At 38.3% G+C, this 23,254-nt stretch overlaps 1 protein-coding gene across 2 annotated transcripts; it reads left to right on the top strand.

Moving 5' to 3' along the window:
- On the top strand, positions 1-23,254 carry LOC122169120 (solute carrier organic anion transporter family member 1A2-like). 2 transcript variants are annotated; one of them, XM_042834967.1, is made up of 15 exons: positions 1-104; positions 5,164-5,270; positions 6,417-6,558; positions 8,511-8,643; positions 10,033-10,139; positions 12,347-12,493; positions 12,782-12,880; positions 13,371-13,601; positions 15,770-15,934; positions 17,780-17,975; positions 18,667-18,832; positions 19,607-19,791; positions 20,308-20,372; positions 21,452-21,569; positions 22,449-23,253. In XM_042834967.1, exons 2-15 carry the CDS (start codon positions 5,211-5,213, stop codon positions 22,594-22,596), a joined length of 1,962 nt encoding a protein of 653 aa, XP_042690901.1. In that variant the 5' UTR covers positions 1-104; positions 5,164-5,210; the 3' UTR covers positions 22,597-23,253. The 2 variants fall into 2 exon arrangements, with proteins under 2 accessions (XP_042690901.1, XP_042690902.1); XM_042834968.1 differs by lacking the exon at positions 1-104 and adding an exon at positions 3,913-4,003 and having other exon boundaries at positions 22,449-23,254.

Below are 23,254 nucleotides of genomic sequence, written 5' to 3'. Positions count from 1 at the left end.
TTCTGCAGTAAATTATACTTAGGTTAATTTTTAACTGTTCAGAATAAAAGCCAAAGTTTAAGTGTACAGTATCAGTCATTTCTTCTGAAAATCTTCTCAAAACTGTAAGTACCTGATTGTTTTGCCCTGAGAATCTTTTCCTTTCCTTTGTTTCAATCCAGCATTAGTGTATTTACATTTGGGTAACAGTTTGAACTATGCTTAGTGAAACAACATTTTAAAGTGCTTTTTGCAACTGCCACGATAAATTACTTAAAAGTCCCGACAGATACTCTATTTGCTCTCTGCTAATAATTAGTTACTTCATTATTTTTTAGTCCAACTTGTAAACAAGATGTGAACTTATCTGTTTACCCAAATGACTAAGCTGAGTTAAATGAAGGATGTGTTTTACACTGAAAATAAGATGGTCCACTGGGACTCAGGGAGGGCAATTGGCAGAATATTGCTTCCAAGACTTTGAAATCCACATGTATCCTTTTTTATCCCCTCCTTTTTGTTTGTTCATTAAGGTGAAATGTTGTTTAAAACTGCAACATGACTATGGATTTAGTGTACAAACAGTACAAACAGGCCTAAATTCCCACCTCTCAACTGTAGCCTGTCTGCTGTCAGCCACACAGCCTATGCCTACTCTGATCCACACAAGATGTATGCTTTTATATTTTAGGCTAAATTATATCCACTATCCTTCACACATTTAATTTATAAATGCAGCCTGTAGTGGAACCATCTGCATTGTGCTCTTTAGCTTTTCATGCAAAGTGGCTGCCTTCTGCAGATGGGCTGATTTCTGTTGGTCTTTCTTGACCTGCTTGTGATGAGAGAAAGGAAATTCTGTTCTGTAGTGGAGGTGGCTGGAAAAGTTGTGATGTTACCTCTAACTTACCTCTAACTTATTCTTAGCCTGCATAAATGTATTCCAAACTCAGTGCAGAAGTGGAAGGAGTAAGTTCTTGTAAAAGGGATTTTACTGACCTCTTCCCTGAAAGTTCAGTGGATATTGCAGACTTAGGAGTAGAATTCAGGGGCAGGTTTTTACATTATAGCTGGTAGGTGAATTGGAACCTGAGGGCAAACTTTTGGATAAATACAGTCTCACCTGGCCCACACAAACTTCCCAAGCAATTTGTTACAAAATTTAGCCCCTGTGTGAATATCCTTGCAGCATAAGCTGTCTCTCATCTTGCTGTTGGCTAAAGAAATGCTGACGGATGCTCACTGAAGGAGATAATTTCCTTACAACTGTGCTGATTCTAAGGTTGTGTTCAGGGCTGGCCTGGGCAGCTAAGGTTAGGGCTTGCGATCATTCCTCTACAAATATTTGAGGTGACCTAATGCATCACTGGTGCTCAGATAGGCACTCTTCACCCTTTCCTACTTTGCTTTCATCCTCACTTTCTCCTCTCTTCTCAAATTCTTTGTTCCACATTCCTACTTTTTCTTGACACTTGCTGAACCACTCAGTGGGCCAAATCACTTCACTACCTGGAAACCAGTTGTTTTTTTTTCTGCCTATTTAACGAGCTAGAGGTTTGCAGAAGATCCAGGAAGTAAAAAGTAAGCAATGGGAGTGCACTGCAGAGAGATGGGAGACAGGATAGAGAACACTATTGGCTCATCTTTAGTCACAGAAAGTGCAGTGTGAGTTGTAAAGTGGTTTTAAACTGTAATATAAATACACCTAAACTAAATGATTTATACATTTATATCTCCTTGATATAGAATCTTGGATTATGTTGCCTTCAGCTCTGCTTGACCAAATGTGACAGAAAATATTTTAAAGCTGAGGAAAGCAACCTCAGGAACACAACTGGTATTCATCATTCTGTCTATTTTGTTAATCAGTTCACACACTTAATAATCTTCCCAGTCAAACAGAAATCAAAATGATTTTTTTTTTCTGCAATAATTCATGCTTTGAAGGGAGGTAATAATAAGTGAAAGCAAACATTATCTTCACTAATCAAATGATAGGCAGTGTGATGTTTTGGATGCCCCAAGTGAAGGAAATAACTCAGGACCAGTAACTTTAGCACCAGAAGAAAAACCTGTAAAGCCAGATGATGTGTCCCATAAGCACTAGTGAAATGCAGGAACTGGTACAATAAGCAACAGAATCCTATTGCCAACTCTGAGGAGCAGAAGACAGATATAGGGACTGCATTCTTTGCCCGCTGCTCATCTTTTGACATGCCATGTGTACTACAGTCTGAATAAAGCACATTAATATTAAGAAAAGGCATAAAAGATTCATTGGGATCTAAAGTCTAATGCAAAATTTCTGAGAAGATGCAAAGCTGCATAAGCATATTTTGCTGTGAAATCATCAAATCATTAAGGTTGGAAAAGACCTCTAAGATCATTTAGTCAACCTGCAGCCACCATGCCCACTAAACCATGCCCCTTGATTCCACATCTATCCTTTTCTTGAACACTTTCAAGGAATAGTGATTCCACCACTTCCCTGGACTGCCCGTTCCAGTGCTCAACTTCTCTTTCTAAGAATAACTTTAAAATATCTGAACAGAGCCTCCTCTCGTGCAACTTAAGGCCATTACCTCTCTTCCTATCACCAGTTACCTACGAGAACCCCCACCTCACTATAACCTCCTTTTAGGCAGTTGTAGAGAGTAATAAGGTCTCCCCCGAGCCTCCTCTTCTCCAGACTGAATGATCCTGGTTCACAAGACTTGCACTCCAGACCCTTCGCCATTTTTATTGTTCTCTGGACATGCTCCAGGGCCTCAGTGTCTTTCTTGCAGTGATGGGGCCCAAAAGTGAACACAGTATTCAAGGTGTGGCCTCACCAGGGCTGAGTACAGAGGAACTATCACCTCCTTGCTCCTGCTGGCAGCACATGATACATACATTCAAGCCAGGATGCCACTGGCCTTCTTGGCCACTTGGGCACATTAATGGCTCTTGTTCAGCTGGCTGTTGACTAATACCCCAGGCACTCTGCCTGAAACCTGTAGCGCTGCATGGAACCAAAGTGTGGGACCCGACAGTTGGTCTTGTTGAAGCTCATCCCATTGGCCTCAGCCCATTGATCGAATGTCCAGATCCTTCTGTAGGGCTTTCCTACCCCATGGAAGATCAATACTTCCTCCCAGCTTGGTGTCATTTGCAAACTTACTGAGGGTGCACCCAATTCCCTTATCCAGGTCATCAATAAAGATCTTAAACAGAACCAGCCCCAGTACTGACCCCTGGGGAGCACCACTTGTGACTGGTCGCCAGCTGAATTTAACTCTATTCAGCACTATTTTCTAGGCCCAGCCATCCAGCCAGTTCTTTACCCAGCAAAGACTGTACCCGTACTAGCTACAGGCTGCCAGCTTCTCCAGGAGGATACTGTGGAAGACAGGGTACAAAGGCTTTGCTGAAGTCTTGGTAGACTACATCCACAGCCTTTCCCTCACCCATAAGGCAGTCACCTGATCATAGAAGGAAATGAGGTTGGTCAAGCAGGACCAGTCTTTCATGGATATGTATGGGCTAGGCCTTATTCCCTGCTTGTTCCACAAACATTTTAATACTAATGACAAAACACAGCACAAGTAAACACCCGTAAACAAAGAAGAAGTACAAACGATAAAACAGAATCAATTGTCTCAGTTGTTGATCAACTACACTTAATTTTAAATTATTTCCAGGAACAGTACAGTAATGTGTTACTCTTTTGAAGACTGGAAATGTACGGGGGCTATGGAAGGAGTTCATGCCCTTGAATTTGCCAAGAATCAAGTTAATGAAGAAATACATTTGAGAGGATTAACATTGTTGTAGAAATTAGTGTGTGAAAAGATTGGCTGAGAGGGTGTTGGGCTGAAGAATGTAAAAGGGCAATTGAGTTCAATTGGCAGACTTGTCAAGGGCAGCTTGCTTCCTAGCCATGAAGTGGAACACATTAAGAAGAGCAATTGTTGCAAGGTAGAACTTTGAAAACACATCTAAGAGGAAAAAGGGGAAATGAGCCTCAATCTGTTCCGGCTGTAAGGTAGGGCTCTGACTTGCTCTGATTTTCTTCAGCTTACATCATCAGGCAGTAGGGAACTGTAGTGAATAACTGGATTTAATGAATTCCTTCTGGTAGTCCTTAGGATCCTTTGACTGATGTTCTTTATGTTTAACTCTCTGTGGAATGCAGCAGATGTGGAGTGGCTTTTAGAGGTCACTATATTCCAAGTCCCTGGAATATATTGCTCCTTCTTTAAATAAAGTTTTGGGAAATTGGTAAAATGTGTAAGAAAGCATGTGGCTTAGCAGTATGAGAAGCTCTAACCGTGAACCTAAGGTGGAGATGACTAAATGTAGGCAGGGAGGAATTTTTTTTTCATAACTTGAGATAAATTATTATGGTGTGGTTGTTGTTTTTTTCTTTTTGTGTGTGTGTGTGGTTTTCTGTTGTTCTACTTCTGTTGTTCTAGTGCTTTTAATGCCAAGAAACTAGGCCTCAGTCCAATTTTTACTAAAATTAATGAACTTACATTGGTTCAAGTGGAAGAGCTGATAACAGAACGTGCAGAGCAGAACTAAGTGTCTTTTGTATGGCTAGCAGGGACAGGGATAGTGTGAAAGACCACAGAAGACAGGTATGTGTCAGCCAGGCATACAAATGTTCAGAGTGTTACCTCCCACAGTGTTCAATCCAAATGCTTGTGAAGAAGATTGAGAAGCACTATGGACAGTTACAAACTACTTTGCCTTCCTAGTTTTCTTTTCTCCATTCTTTACCTTCTGGTTGGCCTGTGGCCATTCTTCACCATTTTTATACAGTTTCATGCATCTGTCTCATTGATCTTCTCAAACTTTTATCTTCCTTCAGATGTCATCTCACCATACTTTGAGTTCATCATTACATGCTGTGAGACAATGCTGAAAGCATTGATTGTATAGTGCTGATAGCATTGAGCATCTGATGTGAAATAGTTCGCTGTTATGTCAATGTTTTTTTTGGTCAAATTTTCTCAATCAGAAAATGTACATGCATATGCTTATAGGTTCTGTTGGAATCCACTACTGTTAGACTGGTTTACAATTATTTAAAGAAGATGATCAAGTATGAGGTATCTCAGGAGAAATGCTGGGTTTTTTTTAATTATTTTTTGCAAATGTAGCCCAATTTTTTTTTCTTTTGTCTTTTTTAACTCTATAAAGGGATAAGTAGGCAGATTCAGACATCAGGACTGACTCAAAAAGGCAACATGAAAGAAACTCGGAAACCACGTGCAGACGACAAATTCTGCGGCATTTCCAGGCTTACGGTACAGAAATATTTTCGCAATTTTGTATGAGCAGAGCCACAGTTACTTGCACTTACAGTCATTCAGCAGGAGTTAAAATCTAGAATAAATGAATGAACAGTCTGTTTCTTATCGTTAATGCTTTGAACACTGAGTTCAAGCAAACTTGAAACCCAGATACGTTGCTTTTTACGTCCCTGAACTCTGTGATGTGTTAGAGATATGCCTGATTGCTCCTTTGAATTTCCACCTCTGAACTTGTGTGATCCCTCTAGTCTGGCACGATTACCATTTGTTTATAGACTTGTGAAATGAGCCAGTAGTGACATGGAAATAAAAAATGGCTGTGGTTGTAACCCCAGACTATTCAACTTGTCAAGAAGCACTATAAAGAGATAAAAAATAGCTTGATGTAAAAGGGATTCAAAGCCCAAATACATTACCCATGCTTTTTAGCTATCGTAGTAGATGTATTTAAAAATACTATTGATTTCATTTCACAAATAATGTTTATTAATAACCCTAAAATTTAAAGCATTTGAATGCTGCAGTGTATATATATATAATTTTATTTTCTCTCTTTTTTTTTTTTCTCATGGTCACTTACTACCAGATTTTTGTCAGAAAGGACACACTTTTTACTGTCTATGTTTGAAATGGGCTCGTAACCTCTACTGATGAGACAGAACAGCTGCTTAATCCAGTAATTCTATTAAAGGCAACGATCTTAATTCTGCAAGAATCCTACCAACTGCTGCAATAAGCGTAGTGCCAAGAGCTTTGCACCCAGCGCAGGAAACTTTATGTCCTCAGGCTGTAGGTTTTCCACAGTCCTGCAGAGGGAAATCTTGCAGCAGGGTCCCGTTGGGTGAGGCTGCACTGCGCCTGACTTGGCTGGACAAGTGGGGATTAAGGTTTTTGGAGTCTTGGTAACTGGGAGCAGGTGAAGAACAAATTATGTCCTCATTTTCCTTTTTGTTTCAGTGAAGACGTAACTCTGTGGACAAAGCTAATTAATGGGATTTGAGTTCACATTGTATTCCTCTATAAGGATATCAGAAAGTATTGAATTGTTTTACTTAGAAGCACATCTCTGGTGGGAAAACAACCATGTAAATTCCTAAATATATAATTTTGAATTCATCCAATCTACTCTTCCCTTCCTAGTTATTTCTGCTGGCGCTGTCACTTGCACTTATTGGTAAAACGATGACTGGTGCTTACTTGAACAGCATGTTCACACAGATAGAGAAGCAATTCAATATTCCTGCATCTTTAGTGGGGATCATTAATGGAAGCTTTGAAATTGGTAATTACTCATTTTAATATTTATTTTTCTTTGAATATGTAAAATGTTGGCTGACTATGTATTAGTGACTCTCATGCCCATCAGCAATATGTCAGTGGGTGTTTGCGACAGCATAGTGACCAACTTTCTTCTACTGCCTGTGTTAGTACTTACATATGAGTATCTTGGAAAATAACACGACAACTTATATGAGGATGTTTAGGATTAGAGGTTGGTTTAGCTAACTTGTACACTCTCACACTATGACAGAGCAACTAACAAACCAGAACTATTTAATAAGCTTTATACTAAATAAATAAATAACAAGAACAGAATGATTGCATGGACCCAGTTTGAATGTAAGTTCATGTCAGTATTTTTACAGTTCTTTTTAATCAGTGACCTCAAAGTTGGTTGAAGTGGATTGTCTCCTTACTCAAGCTCAATAGTATTTTAAGTTTTTACACCCTGTATGTGTAAAAATGTAACTGTATGTAATGTAACTGTAAATAAGGTTTCTACTGTTAGTGCCCCTCAAATCTATCAGTGAGCTTCACTGCACAGTGACAGGCTTAAGTCTTGCCATTGCCACAAAAGCTAAACAAAAGACTTAAGAGCTTCAGACCCAATTCAGAGGAGATTGTCAAAGCATGTTTTACACTCTTAAAATTGGAGTCTGGATCTTTACAATCCCTGGCTCAACTGAGGAAATGACCTGCAGAGGCTAGTACACACAGGTGAGTAGGAGACACAAGGCCCTTTTCAGCATATTCAAGTAGGAGAAACTGTGACACCATGCTGCTGCCTGCAAAGCAGTCTTATCAGGCAACTCGGTGTTATGACAGAGACTGAATACCCAGAATATATTCTTGCTTTTGAAAAGGGAGAGTTTAAGAAATATTAAATCGCTGAGATTAATTATATAAAAATATGATTAATTAAGTAAAAACCTTATTATTTTAAATAGATCATCTTTTCATATACATTTTTCTATAGCAAGTTGTGGTGTTCATATTTCCAGGAATGTAACGTAACTACGAATCATCATATTAACATTTAAAATGATTAAAGATCAGTGTATGTGCCAGGCATGAAGTATTTATTAAGACTGTGCAAGCGTAGGCATAAGATCTTATTAGGACTGTACAAATACATCTATTCAACTTTCATTCAAGCTACTGGTTCAATGCAGTCAGTTTAGCAATAGTACATAAAAAAAGATGCTGTTTTCTTTCAGAACATTATGCTCACCAGTCATTGATAAGGTTTCACTGTTTTGATAAAAACGATCACAAAATTAGAAGTTGAACAGTTAGCAAATTTTTACTGTTGCAGGACTTAATTTATGGTATGAGACTTCAAACATCTCTTAGTTGCACTGTGAAAGTAGAGGAGGAGACATTCCAGTTTTTTAATCTCATTTGAATTTTGAAATGGCACTAGTTACAAAATCTTCTTATTCCTCTTAAATTATTACTAAAATTAATATCAATTTATTATTCCTCTTTTCTTGGAATGTCATCTCACATTTAATATTTTCAGTACAGAAAAACTTGAATATGTATCTCTGAATACATACTTTCCCACACATTGCTAAACAGAGTATCCCAGGAGAGTAGCTTTCCAAAGCAGCTCTTATTTTGTAGTCCTGGGCCTAATCTCTACGTAAAGTTGTGAGAAGTTTCTTCTCTACACAGGTGTGTTCAAAAACCTCCTCTTTCACCATAATCGCTTTTCTATTCTGCCTCCTATTTTCAAGTTCTTTTCATGTGGTGTAAGTCTTTCAGAAGAATATCAGAGATAGAAGAGTATTACTGCACCACTTAACCAGTTCCCTGTCTAGTTACAGTCTTTATAGGTTTATAGGAGAAGTAATGGATGTTGAGCTAACAACATATAATGAGAATTGCTCTTGGATTTAAAAGGTAAAAGAATGCCTTTGTTTGTAAATACAAACCAGGTTCTTTTTGCAGGTAACCTGCTGCTGATAGCGTTTGTCAGTTACTTTGGAGGAAAGTTTCACAGACCCAAAGTAATTGCTTTGGGCTGCACAGTTTTTGCATTTGGCTGTTTTTTGACATCATTTCCTCATTTCCTATTTGGAAGGTGAGTATTTTGGTATACTGGGCTCGCGGGCCAAGGCTTTGTTAGCAGAGGGAGGGCGGCAGGGTGGCCTCTGTGAGAATATAACAGGAGCTGCCCCATCTCATACAGCTCCAGTTGCTGCAAAAGGGACCTGCCACTGCCAGAGCTGAGCCAGGAATTACTCTAGTTGTGACCCTGAGGGAGCAGAGTTAAGGACAGGGAAAACTGCTGCGCAACAGCAGCTGGGAAAGAGGAGTGAGAAATGGGAGAGAAGCAGCCCTACAGGCATCAAGGAAGGTGAGAGGTGTTCAAGGTGAGGAGCAGAAACTCCCTACAGCCCTGTAGAGGCCCACAGTGGAGTAGGCAGTCTCCCTGCAGCCTATGGGCACCAGGGAGCAGGTTAGCCCATGCAAACATGGAGCAGACTGTGGTGAAGCAGAGGATGAGGTCTGAAGGAGCTTCAGGCCTTAAAGAACCCTTAGGGAGCAGCCCTGGGCTGGAGCTGCCATATTTGGTTAAATCACAACAGTTTCTTGTGATCCTTACATGCTTTAATATGCAACTCCTCCTACTGGAATGTGATTACTTAATGAGTGAGGAATTGCTGAGCATGAGGGTGATGAAACAGTTGCAGAGCAACTTTGATTGTTTTGCTTATGAGATGGCTTCAAAAGTCAGCCATCATTTCTGAGGACTGTCACCACTCTGCTGGGCATCTTGCCTCGTCTTGCCTTGCTGTTCCTTGTCTTACTTCTTGTACTACCACTTGCATGGAATTTCTGAAAATACAATGCAGTCACACTGCACTACTACATCTTATCTACTTGAACATACAATCCAAGATGATTTTCAAATGCCTTTGGTCTGGACCCTGGCTGAGAGATCAAACTTGAACGCTGCATTGGCAAGGCCTTTATGGACCATAATGACTTTTTAGCCCCTTTCTCACTTTTTTTTTTTTTTCTTCTTGATTTAACAAAATAATCATTTAGGCTTGTCTAATTTCTAATCAGTGAGATTAATTTTGGAGAAAAGAAGGCCCTCTAGTTACACCCAATGTGGTATGGCTGACAGCCCCGGTGGCACCCTCTGCTTAAGGTGTAAATTGGATTAGAATGAAGGAAGAAGAGGGGAAAAGATGATATGAGGGACTTCATTAAGGTATTTCATCATCTTCTCTGAAACATCTGTTACAAAATTATGTCAGAGACTGTCCAGATCAAACACTGCACTGGTTTCTTTTGTTCCTAGTCTGATTTGTTATAAATTCTGAGTTAACTTTTGAAGTGGATTTCCTTCTTGCTATAGCTGCATGTCCCTCTTTCAGGTAGCTTCATGAAACAGATTTATGAGGCTCCTCACTCAGATATTTGTTCTCTATCTGTACGTGTTCTACTTTGACTCAAACAGGTATCATATTGAAAGCAGCGTTTCACCACAGGAGAATTCTTCAGTTGTGCCTCTGTGCCATCTTAACCAAAGCTTGTTCTCTTTACCTACAGAGGAACCATCAACGGGTATGACTTTTCCTATGTCTACTACTACTTCTCACTCAGTTTTTACAGTGTTTAAATAAATAGTATTTTTTAATTAGTTCGCTTTTATTTACATTTTTTAGTTTTTGCCTTGTTCTCTCTTAGCCTGTGACTCCACAGCTGTAGCTCTCTTTCATGCATTTTCCACAGCATCCAAACAGCTTGGTTAATATCCTTATCATTCCACTTCAGAGACATATAACATGAGATTTTTCTTAGAAACGTTCCTTTTTTAAAACTCGAAATACTATGACACTGTAAGGAGGTGAGAAATTATTAATTGGACAATGGGTGGAAGGAACTAAGTTCTTTTTTTTTTTTTTTACTGTATCACACAAGATATAAAGTAATGAAAAACAGAGATAGAACAAAAAAAGGAGCTCCCAAATCTTTTTAAAGAAAAGATGAAATAACATAAACTAGGCTGACACTTACCTGGGTGATTGAAACATGCATGTTCACTGGCAATAGTATATGCATAAAAGTAACTACTGTGAAGTCAAAAGCGACAGAGACAACATGAAATCCTCACACTGAGGATGGGATTAATCTCTCTGGTATTCAACTACCTCAGAGGGAAGCATTTAGTCTGAACTGCCTGGGCTTCCTTGGTAGCTTGTCTTGGGAGGCTACAAAGGCTTTGCTAAATTCTCAGAGGAATTTATTCTCTATATGCTTTTCTGGAGGCTTATCAACTTCAGAAAATTAGAAGTGATCAATCTGAATCCAGCTATCAGTATGAAAGAAGACAAAGAAGCTAGAAATTTCAGGAATTTTGTTTAATGCAAGTGTAGAACAACACTACTTCTGCACTGCTCTCACCTTCTTGGAGGAGAAGGATCTGGGGGTGCTAGTCAGTGCTCAGCTGAACATGAGACAGGAGTGTGCCCAGGTGGCCAAGTGTACAACCTGAAAGGAGGTTGTAGCGAGGTAGGGTTTGGCTTCTTCTCCCATGTGATTGCTGATATGATGAAAGGTAATGGCCTTAAGTTGCATCAGGGAAGGCTCTGTTTGGATATTGGGAATAGCCTATTTTCAAACAGATAAGTCAGGCTCTGGAACAGGCTGTCTGGGGAGGTGGTGGAGTCGCTGTTCCTGGGGGTGTTCAAGAAATGGGTAGATGTCACAGTGAGGGACGTGGCATAGTAGCTAATATTGGTGTTAAGAGGATGGTTGGACTAGATGACCTTAGAGGTCATTTCCAGCCTTAATTCTATGAGAGGGAGACCTCTCACAGAATATAATTCTATTCTAAAGGAGACCACTGAAAACTTGGTCTTTACTACATCACTAATTGTGGCATAAACTTGAAGAAAGTTGAAAAACCTTTCTTTGGAATATTGTAGAAGAATATGAAAAGGCATACATTCTTATTGTTCTTTTCTTTTTTTTTTAAGTAAACTATTCTCATTTAAGAAATCAATTCTAGCAATTTATTTTTTTTTACTTAAGAAAGTTTGAAACAAAGTGTTTTATTTCCAGTATCCTAAACATGTCCCATATGAGATCTCAGCAGTTTGACCATAGTAAATTGATACATGCAGAGACATGCTATGAACTGGCAAGAAAACCTTTTAAAAATAGCTTTTTTCTAAATGAAAAATGTAGGTATAAGTGTCCATATTGCTTTTTAATTTGATATGAAACATATGGCATAATATTAGTGTAAGATAAAAATAGCAGTTGTACCTAGCAAATGTAAATTATTTTTGCCATTCCAAGATTTGCTTGCATTGCATTAAATTTTTGGAGACCTGCCTCACTTTAAGGCAAGTTAGCACTAATCTTGAAACAGAAAAGGATGTTGGAAAGACCTTCATCTGTAAGACAAGATAAATTTATCCCTGTATCACTGTTGTTCAGGGGTATTTTTCTTACATCTGTCAGAGAAATGGTAGCTTTGATGAGGGAGACGAGTACAGGAAGAGTCCTAGTTTATGCAGTGATTGGACTGACAGGTGTTTAGACAAGATGTGGCATGGAGACAGAAGGGATTTGAACTCTACTCCAGGAAGTGCAATAGCTTCTTTTTATTCTGGAGCCTTTTGAGTATAGCAACTATTTATATCCATGTCTTAGAGGACTGATCTACTAATCACAGTTTAAACTGTCAGTTAGCTGTTGTCTACATCTCTAGAACGTAACTGGTAGAATCAAAGCATTAATTCTGGTTTCTTTTCTATTCACAGAGTGTGAGAAGGAGTCTGGGTCATTGCTGTGGATATTTGTGATGGTTGGAAACTTAATACGAGGAATGGGTGAAACTCCCATCATGCCTTTAGGCATTTCGTATTTGGAAGATTTTGCCAAAACAGAGAATTCACCTTTCTACCAGGGTAAACCTATCCTATCATGCTAATTACCCTCCCCCAAACAAGCATGAAAGTAAACAAAAGTGAAGAAGAGAGAAGAAAGACATTACCGCATTTACACAGTGCAGTTTGAATTAAATTGAATTGAAGCAGTAGTGGTGTAGAACTTGTAATTTAACTATTTGTTGAAATAATGTCATTTTTTGCTCTAAATGTTTATCCAGTACAGCTATCCTAAGCATCTAGAATTACTTTAAGAAAGTAATTATGTCTGCGTTTTGATTTTGCATGTTTTCTCTTTTCATATTCTAGGTTGTCTACATACTGCAACAGTAATTGGCCCCTTTCTTGGTTTCTTGTTGGCATCATTCTGTGCAAAACTGTTTGTTGATCTGGAATCTGTAGATGCAGGTGATGGATTAATATGTAAAATCTTACACTGAATATATAAAATCTTTTATGTAAATCAGTAGGCATAATGGTCTATCAACCAGCAATATGAAGTTCTGAATTATCTTCAAATATGAAGTATATTCATTTTAATTTGCTGGTATTTTAGAATGGAAAAAGCCAATGTGGTATTCAATCCAATAAAAGCCCTGAGTTCACACACACATGAATGAATCTGAATATAAATTATTTGATGAATGATTGCATCATCTGGGTTAAGACAGGAAAAGGCTAAAATTAATTTAGCACAAACGGTTGAAATGATGAAATTTGCTAGATGAGTAAGTAGAAGATTGGAGAATTGTTCTCTTTTGTCAGTTTCAGTTTAAATGTTTAAAGTGCTTTTAATAAAATACATCAGAGGTGATCAGAAAAACAAAGAATGAAAGAAAAAATATTTATAAACTAATTGAGATGCCATTGCTTTTTTGTTTGTTTGTTTCCTTTTTAGGGGAGCTAACTATAACACCTACTGATGTCCGCTGGGTTGGAGCGTGGTGGCTGGGCATTTTAATTTGTGGATTAGTGAATCTTCTTGCAGGACTACCTTTTTGGTTTTTGCCCAGGTCACTTGTGAAGGAAGGGGAAACAAATGAGTCTGAGACACGTAAAAAAGAAGGAGTACTATTGGAAGAAAATGAGCAAAAGGAAACCAAACAGACCATGTATGAAATTGCTAAAGGCAAGTTATACCATCTTTTATTTTTGTCTTAGTTTTGTCCTTAAGATGTGAACAATATGCATTTTCAAAAAAACAAAAATGTCCAAGGTACGAAATGCATACTATGATTTTCTACTCTCTGTAGTACAAAGAATTTGAGCTAGAATTTAGAATGTCTCTTCACAGAGGCAGAAGGTTTCATAGATTCAGGATCAGAATTCACCCCTTTCTCCCTGCGACACTTCAGATGTATATGGATTTGTAGCTTTTCTTCCTGCTGGGATTAATGCACTGAGATCTAGTTAAGAATACTACACCTCGGTGAGTGCAACTATGGACAAGTTGCAGATGTTAGATGCTTGTACCTCACATTCACTGGGTAGAAAAGCTGGAAAGCAGCACAAGGCTGGTGCAATGTCCAACTTAATGCCACAAAGGGAATAGACAGATGCTTAAAAGTCTCATAAACATTGAATGACTGTTAAGCAAAAATCTATTTCATTTACATTTATTCATGTTACTGTTAGCAGTGTTCACATCTGTGGCTTTTCAGATCTGCAAGCCTGGGAAACTATATACCTGCAGGAAGCTGCTTTTAAAAATCTTGTATTTTTGTGTTAGTTGAAAATATAAGTGCATAGATGAACTATCATTGTTGTACACAAGTTCACGTTTTCCTGTAGTTTCCTGATGTCAGCTCAGCACATTAGATAATAGAGAACATTATAAAATGATGATTTTTATTGTTGTTTTTATATTTTCTTTATTTCTTTTATTGTTTTTATTTTTTTTTTAAATTTCTTTTATTGTTTCAATAATTAATAGACATTGCACATAGAAAAGACATTACAAGTACAAATTAGTTTCTCATTATTTTACTTAGCTTAAGACTGGAAAATGCAGACTTTGAGCATTTGATGGGAATGACTGCAGGCACTTCCCTTTTCAGGCCTTTTCTGCCACATTGCTAATAGTTGTAATAACCGAGCGATCCTTGAGAGCAGCACTGCGGAGAAGAACCTGGGGGTCATGATGGATGAAAAACTTAACATGAGCCAGCAGTGTGCCCTTGCAGCTCGGAAGGCAAATGGCATCCTGGGCTCCATCAAAAGAGGGTTGGCCAGCAGGAACAGGGAGGTGATTGTCCCCCTCTGCTCTGCTCTTGTGAGGCCCCAGCTGGAGTACTGTGTCCAGGTCTGGAGTCCCCAGTACAAGAAAGACAGCGAGCTTTTGGAGAGGGTCCAGAGGAGGGCCACAAAGATGATCAGGGGACTGGAGCACCTACCCTATGAAGACCCTATGAAGGGAGCTGGGCTTGTTCAGCCTGGAGAAAAGAAGGCTGCAGGGTGACTTCGTTGCAGCCCTTCAATACCTAAAGGGAACCTACAAACAGGAGGGGAATCAACTCTTTGAAAGGGTTGATAATGGCAGGACAAGGGGAAATGGTTTTAAGTTGAGGGAGGGAAGATTTAGGTTGTGTGTCAGGGGGAAGTTCGTTACCGAGAGAGTGGTGAGGTGCTGGAACAGGCTGCCCAGAGAGGTTGTGGATGCCCTGTCCCTGGAGGTGCTCAAGGCCAGGTTGGATGGGGCCCTGGGCAGCCTGGTCTGGTATTAAATGGGGAGGTTGGTGGCCCTGCATGTGGCAGGGGGTTGGAGATTCATGATCCTTGAGGTCCCTTCCAACCCTGGCCATTCTGTGATTCTGTAATCGCATGTCTGGTGCATGTAATCATAGGTGCCTACTGTGTTTGCACCCCTCTCTCTTTGTACTCCCTTTGCCTGGCAGGTGCAGAAAAAGGATTTTTGTGAATGCTTTAGGGCATGGGCTAAGGTAAGTAGTAGGAAAGATAGTGGAGTAGCTGCTGCTGTCAGTACGCAAGTGCAAAGTTCAGACACTGAAAAGCTAAAAGTCTCCTGAAATTTTCATGATCAAATTATCACTATGATTTTCATAAGCAGTAGCCTTACCGAGGATAAATGTGTGAGAGGCTGTCTCTGTGTAGAAGAAACGTGTCAGGGTAGCCTGAAATAACCAATAAATCTTTGAAATATGGTGTCTGGCAAAGCACAAGAATTATCCTGATCCATTTAAGAACCACCATCCTCTCTTTTTCCTCTTAGCAACAGTGAACAACGTATGGTTCATTTCGTAAAGGATCATGCTAACTCATTGCATTATTTCATTTCAGATTTCTTCCCGTTCCTCAAGGCTTTACTTCGCAACCCAGTTTATATGTTATTTATACTTATAAGTGTGCTACAGTTCAGCGCCTTCCTTGGCATGATATCCTTCATGCCTAAATATCTGGAACAGCAATTTGGAAAATCTGCATCAGATGCCATCTTTTTAATTGGTAAAGTTGCTTCATTCTGTTCTACCATATCTCTTTTAAAACTCCCTATATATATATATATATATATATATATATACACACACATGTGTATGTATATTAATGTGCGTATGTACACATATACATAAGGGAAAATGCTTCTATAAATGACAAATTCCACACTAAAAAACATTTCTAAATAGCCATGCATTTTCTGTTAAGAATCTTCTGTTTTTCTGTCAAAAATTTAATAATCCCCTTTTCATCAGTTGAATTGTGTCAGAAAGATGACCTTGTAGGTCTTTTCCAACCTTGTGATTCTATGATTCTGTTGTTCAAGAGGCTGGATGAGGAGCTATGAGATATAGTTTAGTAGCTTAGTGGTAGTAATGGTGATAAGAGGATGGCTGGACTAGATGATCTTGTGGGTCCTTTCCAACCTTGTGATTCTATGATTCTACAAAAGTTCAGCTGATGTAAAACTTAAACCACTGATTTCAGAGAGGTTATTTTAGTTCACATTAAGAATGTGTGGGAGACCAATGCTTATATCATCTTTGTTTAAAAGTAGTTCTTTAAAGTAGAGGGTTATTTCATGTTCATGGATACAATGCTCTTAACACTCTTAAGACACAGATGGGTTGAGTGTACATGTAGTTAAAATTGCCAATTCAATACTTTCCGTCATCTCTACTCTTCAAATGTTCTTGAGTCTTCTGAAACCAACAGATCCTCTTTCACATGCAGAACTCCATGGGAAGAAAGCACTGACCAAATGTTTTTTTATGTCTCTTTATGAGCATGTCTTTTTTCTATGAGCAGGGACAAGAAGGCTGTGTACAACTGGAAACAGTAATGGCAAGTAGTTGTGGCACAAAGAAAATACCCTGAAAGTGTCAGAGCCTTCTTATAGCTCCTCTTTTTTAATTCTTAAATTCTCAGTGTTCTCTTGTTTAACTGCTCTGGCTTAATTAGATTAGAATTTATTGAATCACCACAGAAGGAAAATCTTAAAATACATCTAGCCATACTTCTGTTCCTTAACTCAGTGCTTATCTCCACATCAGCCACATAATTTCTTTAATCCCAGGAAAACACAATGTCCCAGACTGTATAAGTATTACTATAATTCTCTGTTGCCAGTGTTTTGAAATTGTTCATTCAAAGGCATGTAAATATCATCCTTTCTTTTTTGCGCTGACATTACATTGTTGGACTTTTTTTAAAGACAAGCTGCTTTCTGTATCTACGTATATAATACTTTGAGAGAATCCTTTGTCACATTCAGTAGTCTTCCCCTTTCCTTGCATCCTCCATGCTCACTGACAGTCAAGGATTGTTAGAGAACCAGCACTGCCTTGAGCAATGCCAACAAAACCATACAGTGATGATGTAAAACTAGTTCCTAAATGTCCTTCAGTCACTATTTTCCTCATTAAGGTATCTAACAGCTGAGAAGAATGAGAGCACATTCAACAAACCCGTACCGAAATTTAATGTCTGTTCCTTCTATCCATGATGCTCAGTGTGCTTCAAGACCTGCTCCCACTGGGTTTCTCTCACAATTAGGAAAGCTGTACCAAAACCCTGTTTTGTATGTGTGTTGGAATTACATTGCAACTGCAGACAGCAATTTTCCACTGAATCATTTTAGTTCTACCCTCCAGCTCTCCTAGCAGTTCACAGCTGCTGTTGACTTCCACAGACGTTTTGGGTGTGCAAGAGAACTAGTAGAGCATCATTTCCAACTTCAGTTAAACTACTCAGTCACAGGAGCTATACGAGTCATTGCAAAACAGTCACCCTTTACAAGTAGCTTTGATGTTCTCCTTCTTTATTTTAACATGGACATTTTAATTTTTAAAATAGGTGTTTACAACATACCAATTATATGCCTTGGGTACTTTTTTGGAGGCTTATTTATGAAGAAATTCAAGATAAATACCTACCAGGCTGCACATATAGCATGTTGGGTAACTTTTCTGGATTACCTTCTGTACTTTACTGCCTTTTGGACTATCTGTGACACTTCACCAGTTGCCGGCCTAACGGTCTCCTATGAAGGGTACGTTCTTTAAGGTGCAACCTGGATTTTTCTTGCCAGGAATTAACCAGGAACTCCACAGTTTTGAGAAACAGAGGCAGGTACATTTTAGTTGCCACTCTCATACAGCAGCACATTCAAATTAATTCTTTGACTAATTTAATTATACACTCAAGCAAAGTAACAGCAGGTTAAGTATATGTGTCAAATCAAATATACATCAATGCAGTTTCAGAATTACAGAGGGAAACAATATCTTCCTTTAATTTAACAGAACTTTTATTTCTAAGGAATTGTAAGAGGGTATCTTACCTGCAGTTTCTTGATTTGAAGCCTGCTATTAATCATTATGGGTGAGTCATGTGTCTGGAAAATGAACATGCACTTTTATTTAATATTTAGAGACAATCAAGAACATACATGTCACAGATGAGAAAAAATCTGTAGCTTATGTATACCCACCTATTAATAGATAGCATAACATAATGTGATATGATATACTGTGACTAATATAATATGAAATAACAGCCAGTAGAAAGACAGAAAGGCATAATTCTGCATTCCGAGTCCAGGACAGAAGCATGTAGGATTGTGTGTGTTGGTTCAACCTTCAAGCTAGAATAGAATAATAACAGAATAGAATAAAACTTCAAAGAGTTACTATAGTTATTTCATTACTAAAATATTTCCTCATCTTCTAAATGTATTTCAGAATAGATCAATTGTCATATGCAGAAAATACTCTACTTGCTGACTGCAACAGAGATTGTAATTGCACACTTAAAGTGTGGGACCCAGTTTGTGCGAACAATGGAATCACTTATGTGTCATCTTGTCTGGCTGGGTGTAAGGCCTCAACAGGAACTGGAAAAAGTGTGGTAAAGCATCAGTTCTATTATGGTGTAGCTATGAAACACAGCAGGTGAGAAATAGCCATATCAGTATAAGGGGATGTACTTTTACTTGGATTAAGGTAATAAGTAGAGTTGGACAAATTCATTGGATAGAATCAGAAATTCCAAATAGAATATGAAAATTATATTAAACGTAAATTAAAGAATATAGTGAAGAAGAGTCTTTTTTTTTCTTTTTCTTTTTCTTTTTCTTTTTCTTTTTCTTTTTCTTTTTCTTTTTCTTTTTCTTTTTCTTTTTCTTTTTTTTTTACAACTAAAAGGATCTTAAAATAGTGTGAGAAATTGTTTTCAAAGTATGGCAAATTGGAATCTTGAGTGCACAAGAACATTTTGTTCAAAATGAAAGTCTATAGCATGGATTTAATTCTATTTTTCTCCTATAAATTGAAAACAAAAAACACAAATACTGGTAGTGAAAAAGAGAATCAAATCTAATGGTGCTGGAAGAACCATGTAAGCAAGCAGTGCTGGCAATGTAACAGCTCATTTGATCATGGCATTCTTGAGGAAGTATAGTGCCAGCTATGTAAAAACAACACAGCTCCCTCCCTGCCTCTAACCCCACACACCACAAGTTGGACCTGTGCCCGGCAGACTGGTTAAGAGGCCACAGCACAGTGCTGCATGTGTGCAAAATACTCAGGAGCAGGAAGAGTGAGCTAGGTGCCAAATGCATGAATGTCATTCTCAATGTGTGAGTTCTGACAAGTCTGTGTGATTAAAATACTCTTTTGGCAGGTATTTGAAAATTGCACCTGTGTTGCAGCCTCAGAATTTCCATTTCAAAATGCCTCTGCAGTTCTGGGCCAATGTGACAAAGGAAAAAACTGTGACAAGATGCTTCAATATTTTTTAATACTGCAATTAGTTGGCAGCTTCATTTTTTCCTTAGCAGCAATGCCTGGGTTCATGGTCTTAATAAGGTACAGTATAATGTCCATACCTTAGAAAAACTACAGGACTTTTTACTCTTAGTCAGATACCCCAGGAAATAAAAGTTTTTGGTTTGTGCACTGAGGGAGGAAGAAAAGAAAAACTATTATGTCATTTCTGTGCTTTATTAAGGTTTGGTGTTGTGCTAAATTTGGTTGCTTTGGCTATCAGCTTTACCCTGAATGAATGTAGGGCTGTGTAATACCAATTTCTTTATTGATTACGTCAACATGATGTTGATAAAGCCACTGTACATTCTTGGACTTCATGCTGGCTTCTGTCCAAGTGAATAACACTGGGAAAATGGTTTTTCTTTTTGTGATTTGGCAGTCCTAGTTAAGGAATTTCATCTAATGAAGATAATGAACTCTTTCAAACTCTCGTCTAATAGGAATGGTTTGGACCTAATGTGATGAAGATTTTGATTGAAAAGAAAAAAAATGGAAAAGTATTTATGTTTTTAAGGTCACCTCTGTTAATCTATTTACAATATAATTACAATACAGGTCTCTAAAGCCTGAAGAAAAGTCATTTGGAGTGGGTGTCCATGAACTAGCTGCAAGAGTATTTGGTAAGAAAAGCTCTAACACACTTCAGAAGCATAGTTAGTCTGCAGCAGCTATATGGATCACACCAGGACCCATAAGAGCATGACACAGGAGTATACTTCAGTATAGTGCCTTTGAACAGAAAATGTTTTTTCCTTTTTTATGGATCTAGGCAACATTGGAAATGAGAACAGTCACTTATTTACATGGATAGTTCCAAAAGTAATGCCTCCTATGTATTTCCATGGAAACTACAACAAGAATGCAGTAACACTGATAGAACAAATTCTCGAATACAGAGCACTGTTTTTCAACAGTCGTCACTGTTAACTATGCATTTTCACCAGCGATGAACGAGACCCTTGCACACCACGCTTGTAAACATCTGCGTGGCCATTTGGAACATGACTTGTCTTTCACATTTCACATCTGTCACCATTGCTGAAACGTACTGATCACCACCTCACTGTGCTCACATCCACTCTGCTCTCTATGAATGTTCAGCAGGAGTCAGTGGATGTCACTGGGTGTCATTTTTTTCCTTGGAAGAATTCAGTGACACACCGTTGTTTCATGCAATTCCATGTCAGACACCATTTTGTCAGATTGCCCCTCTGCCACCATCTGTCACATAGCAATAAAATCTAAGGGGATACTGGTAGGAAGGTTCAGCCTCTACTGCCATACCACCAGCATCCAGCTCTAGCCTTGTGGGCCAACCGAATAAAACAGGAGGCATTATTTTCAGAGCAGCCTTCATATACTGTGGAATAGGCTGTCTAGATCTGGCACTCATCTGAAAGTCATCTACATTTTTTTGCTCTTACCAAGTGTTCACTGAACACAGCAGTATGGTCACTGATGAGAGTAAGTACTGAGTTTTGTTCTTAGTCACAGTCCATATTTTAATGAATATATTTGATAACATGCAACAGGAAATACAATCTTTTGTTCAAGATAGGTGAATAAGAAAACATGGGTCTTACTGGAAGATGACAAGGCAGATGGAGTAGATAAGAAACAGTGTAGAATCTTTGGTGCATTTGCTAATCAGAAAAAAAAAAAATGCTATTCACTAAAACATTGCTAATATCCTTTCTAGCTGGAATTCCATCTCCCATTTTTTTTGGAGCTTTGATAGATACCACATGCATGAAATGGGGCACTAAGTCCTGTGGCGGAGAAGGAGCATGTAGGATATACGACATAGTCAAATACAGGTATATTTCCTACTTCATACTATTTTCTCCTCCTTGCTGTATTATTAAATGCACATAGGTGCAATTGTGTGCTCTCCTTATTCTTCTAGTAGACAAACTGTTCCTATGTTATAAATTTGACACAACACATTTCTTTGTACTGGCTTCATTTGTTGAGTGCAGCCTTTGTCACAGATGCTGGAATATCCTTTAGCCAGGAATTCTCGGGAAACATAATTACATTCACTCACAATCTTTCAGGAGAACACACCTTTAAATTCTGATGAAAAGATCTAAAATCAGTAAAATCTTGTGGAAAAAATGTCAGGCATTTTTTGTCTCTTTATACTGTATATCTGAAAAAAACCAACCTGTTGAAATAGTACTTGAACTTCTAGGGGAAATTTAGATGTTATATAGTTACACAAGTTGGAATTTGATCTAAACGACTACATTTCATACCTTTTTTAGTCCTTCAGGAAGCACTGCAGGAATCGTTCAACTAATGTCTCAGACTGGTTCTGTATAATACTATGTAAAGAGGTTGGTTTTGAAAGAAGGCTAACACATGACTATCCAGAAGTTTTACTCTTGTCTAAGCTGCCCTTTTCAGGTCTCTTTCTCTTATTCCCTACAGAGAAAGCTGCAAGGAGACTGTGGCTAGATAACAGTGGCTGACTTATCTAGTTAAATTAGTTGCCTGAAACTGAGTGATGTAAATAGCCACTTCACTGCCACTGATATATTCCTTTTTCTAGTATTGGTTCATCTTCCTTGAGATCCAGGATCAGGGCACCAGCTTTAGAGCATCTGGGCAATTATCATAATAAGATGTAGGTGACAAATTTAGCTATTTTTTCATGAATACTCATATTTCACAAAGCATATCTTTTATTTCAGGTGGATCTACCTTGGCCTGCCAGCATTGTTACGTGGACTGTCCTTTATTCCAGGTTTATTAACTCTCTTTATTTTAAAGAAGCAACTTACATCTGAAAGAAATGTCTCATTAAATGCACCAGTAGAACTGCAGGATAAAGGACAATAAGCGTTGAAGTAGCACTTCAAAGCAGGATATATTGTGAAAAAACATCACAATGTAAATTTTGGACATATCTTTGTAAAAGATTTCTTATTTTAATTAGTGAGCTTCTGGACAGAGATTAATAGATTTTCACAAAGTTACATCCTAATTATATTCTCGTATTATTATCAGTTCATAAACAGGAGTTACAGGAAAAACGTGTTTGGTGCAAAGGTACAAAGAGTAGAAATATGACGAAATGCCAGATTTGATTCATCTGAGCAAAGGAGTACAAAGCAGAAGCATATAGTTTCAATCCTGGTTTTGCTGAAGGTAGTGAGAGTTTTGCAACTGACTTCAGTGATGCTAGATTTTGCCCTCAAATTCTTCCATGGCTTCTGCCACAATCTCTCTTGTTGACTGTAGACAAGACGTGAAGCTTTATTGGGCCCAAGTTTTTCATGAACTTAAGTTGTCAGTCTTTTCAAGTAAGGACTGTATGGTATTCTACACAGTGTAGGTAGTCAATATACTGGGAACTTAGTTTATGTCATGTGCTGCAGTAATAACAACAAATACAAATAAAAAACTTAATTAAAAAAATGCTGTACTATCGTGATATTTTAAGTTTTGCATAGAGCATGGACAAGGAAAAATTACCAGGATTTGTCACTTCTGTTGC

The sequence above is a fragment of the Centrocercus urophasianus genome, unplaced genomic scaffold, assembly GCF_019232065.1.
Source record: "Centrocercus urophasianus isolate 14NV4802_14NV808 unplaced genomic scaffold, USGS_Curo_1.0 seq_5, whole genome shotgun sequence".
Classification (NCBI taxonomy): domain Eukaryota; kingdom Metazoa; phylum Chordata; class Aves; order Galliformes; family Phasianidae; genus Centrocercus; species Centrocercus urophasianus.
This window is presented reverse-complemented; position numbering and strand designations above follow the sequence as displayed.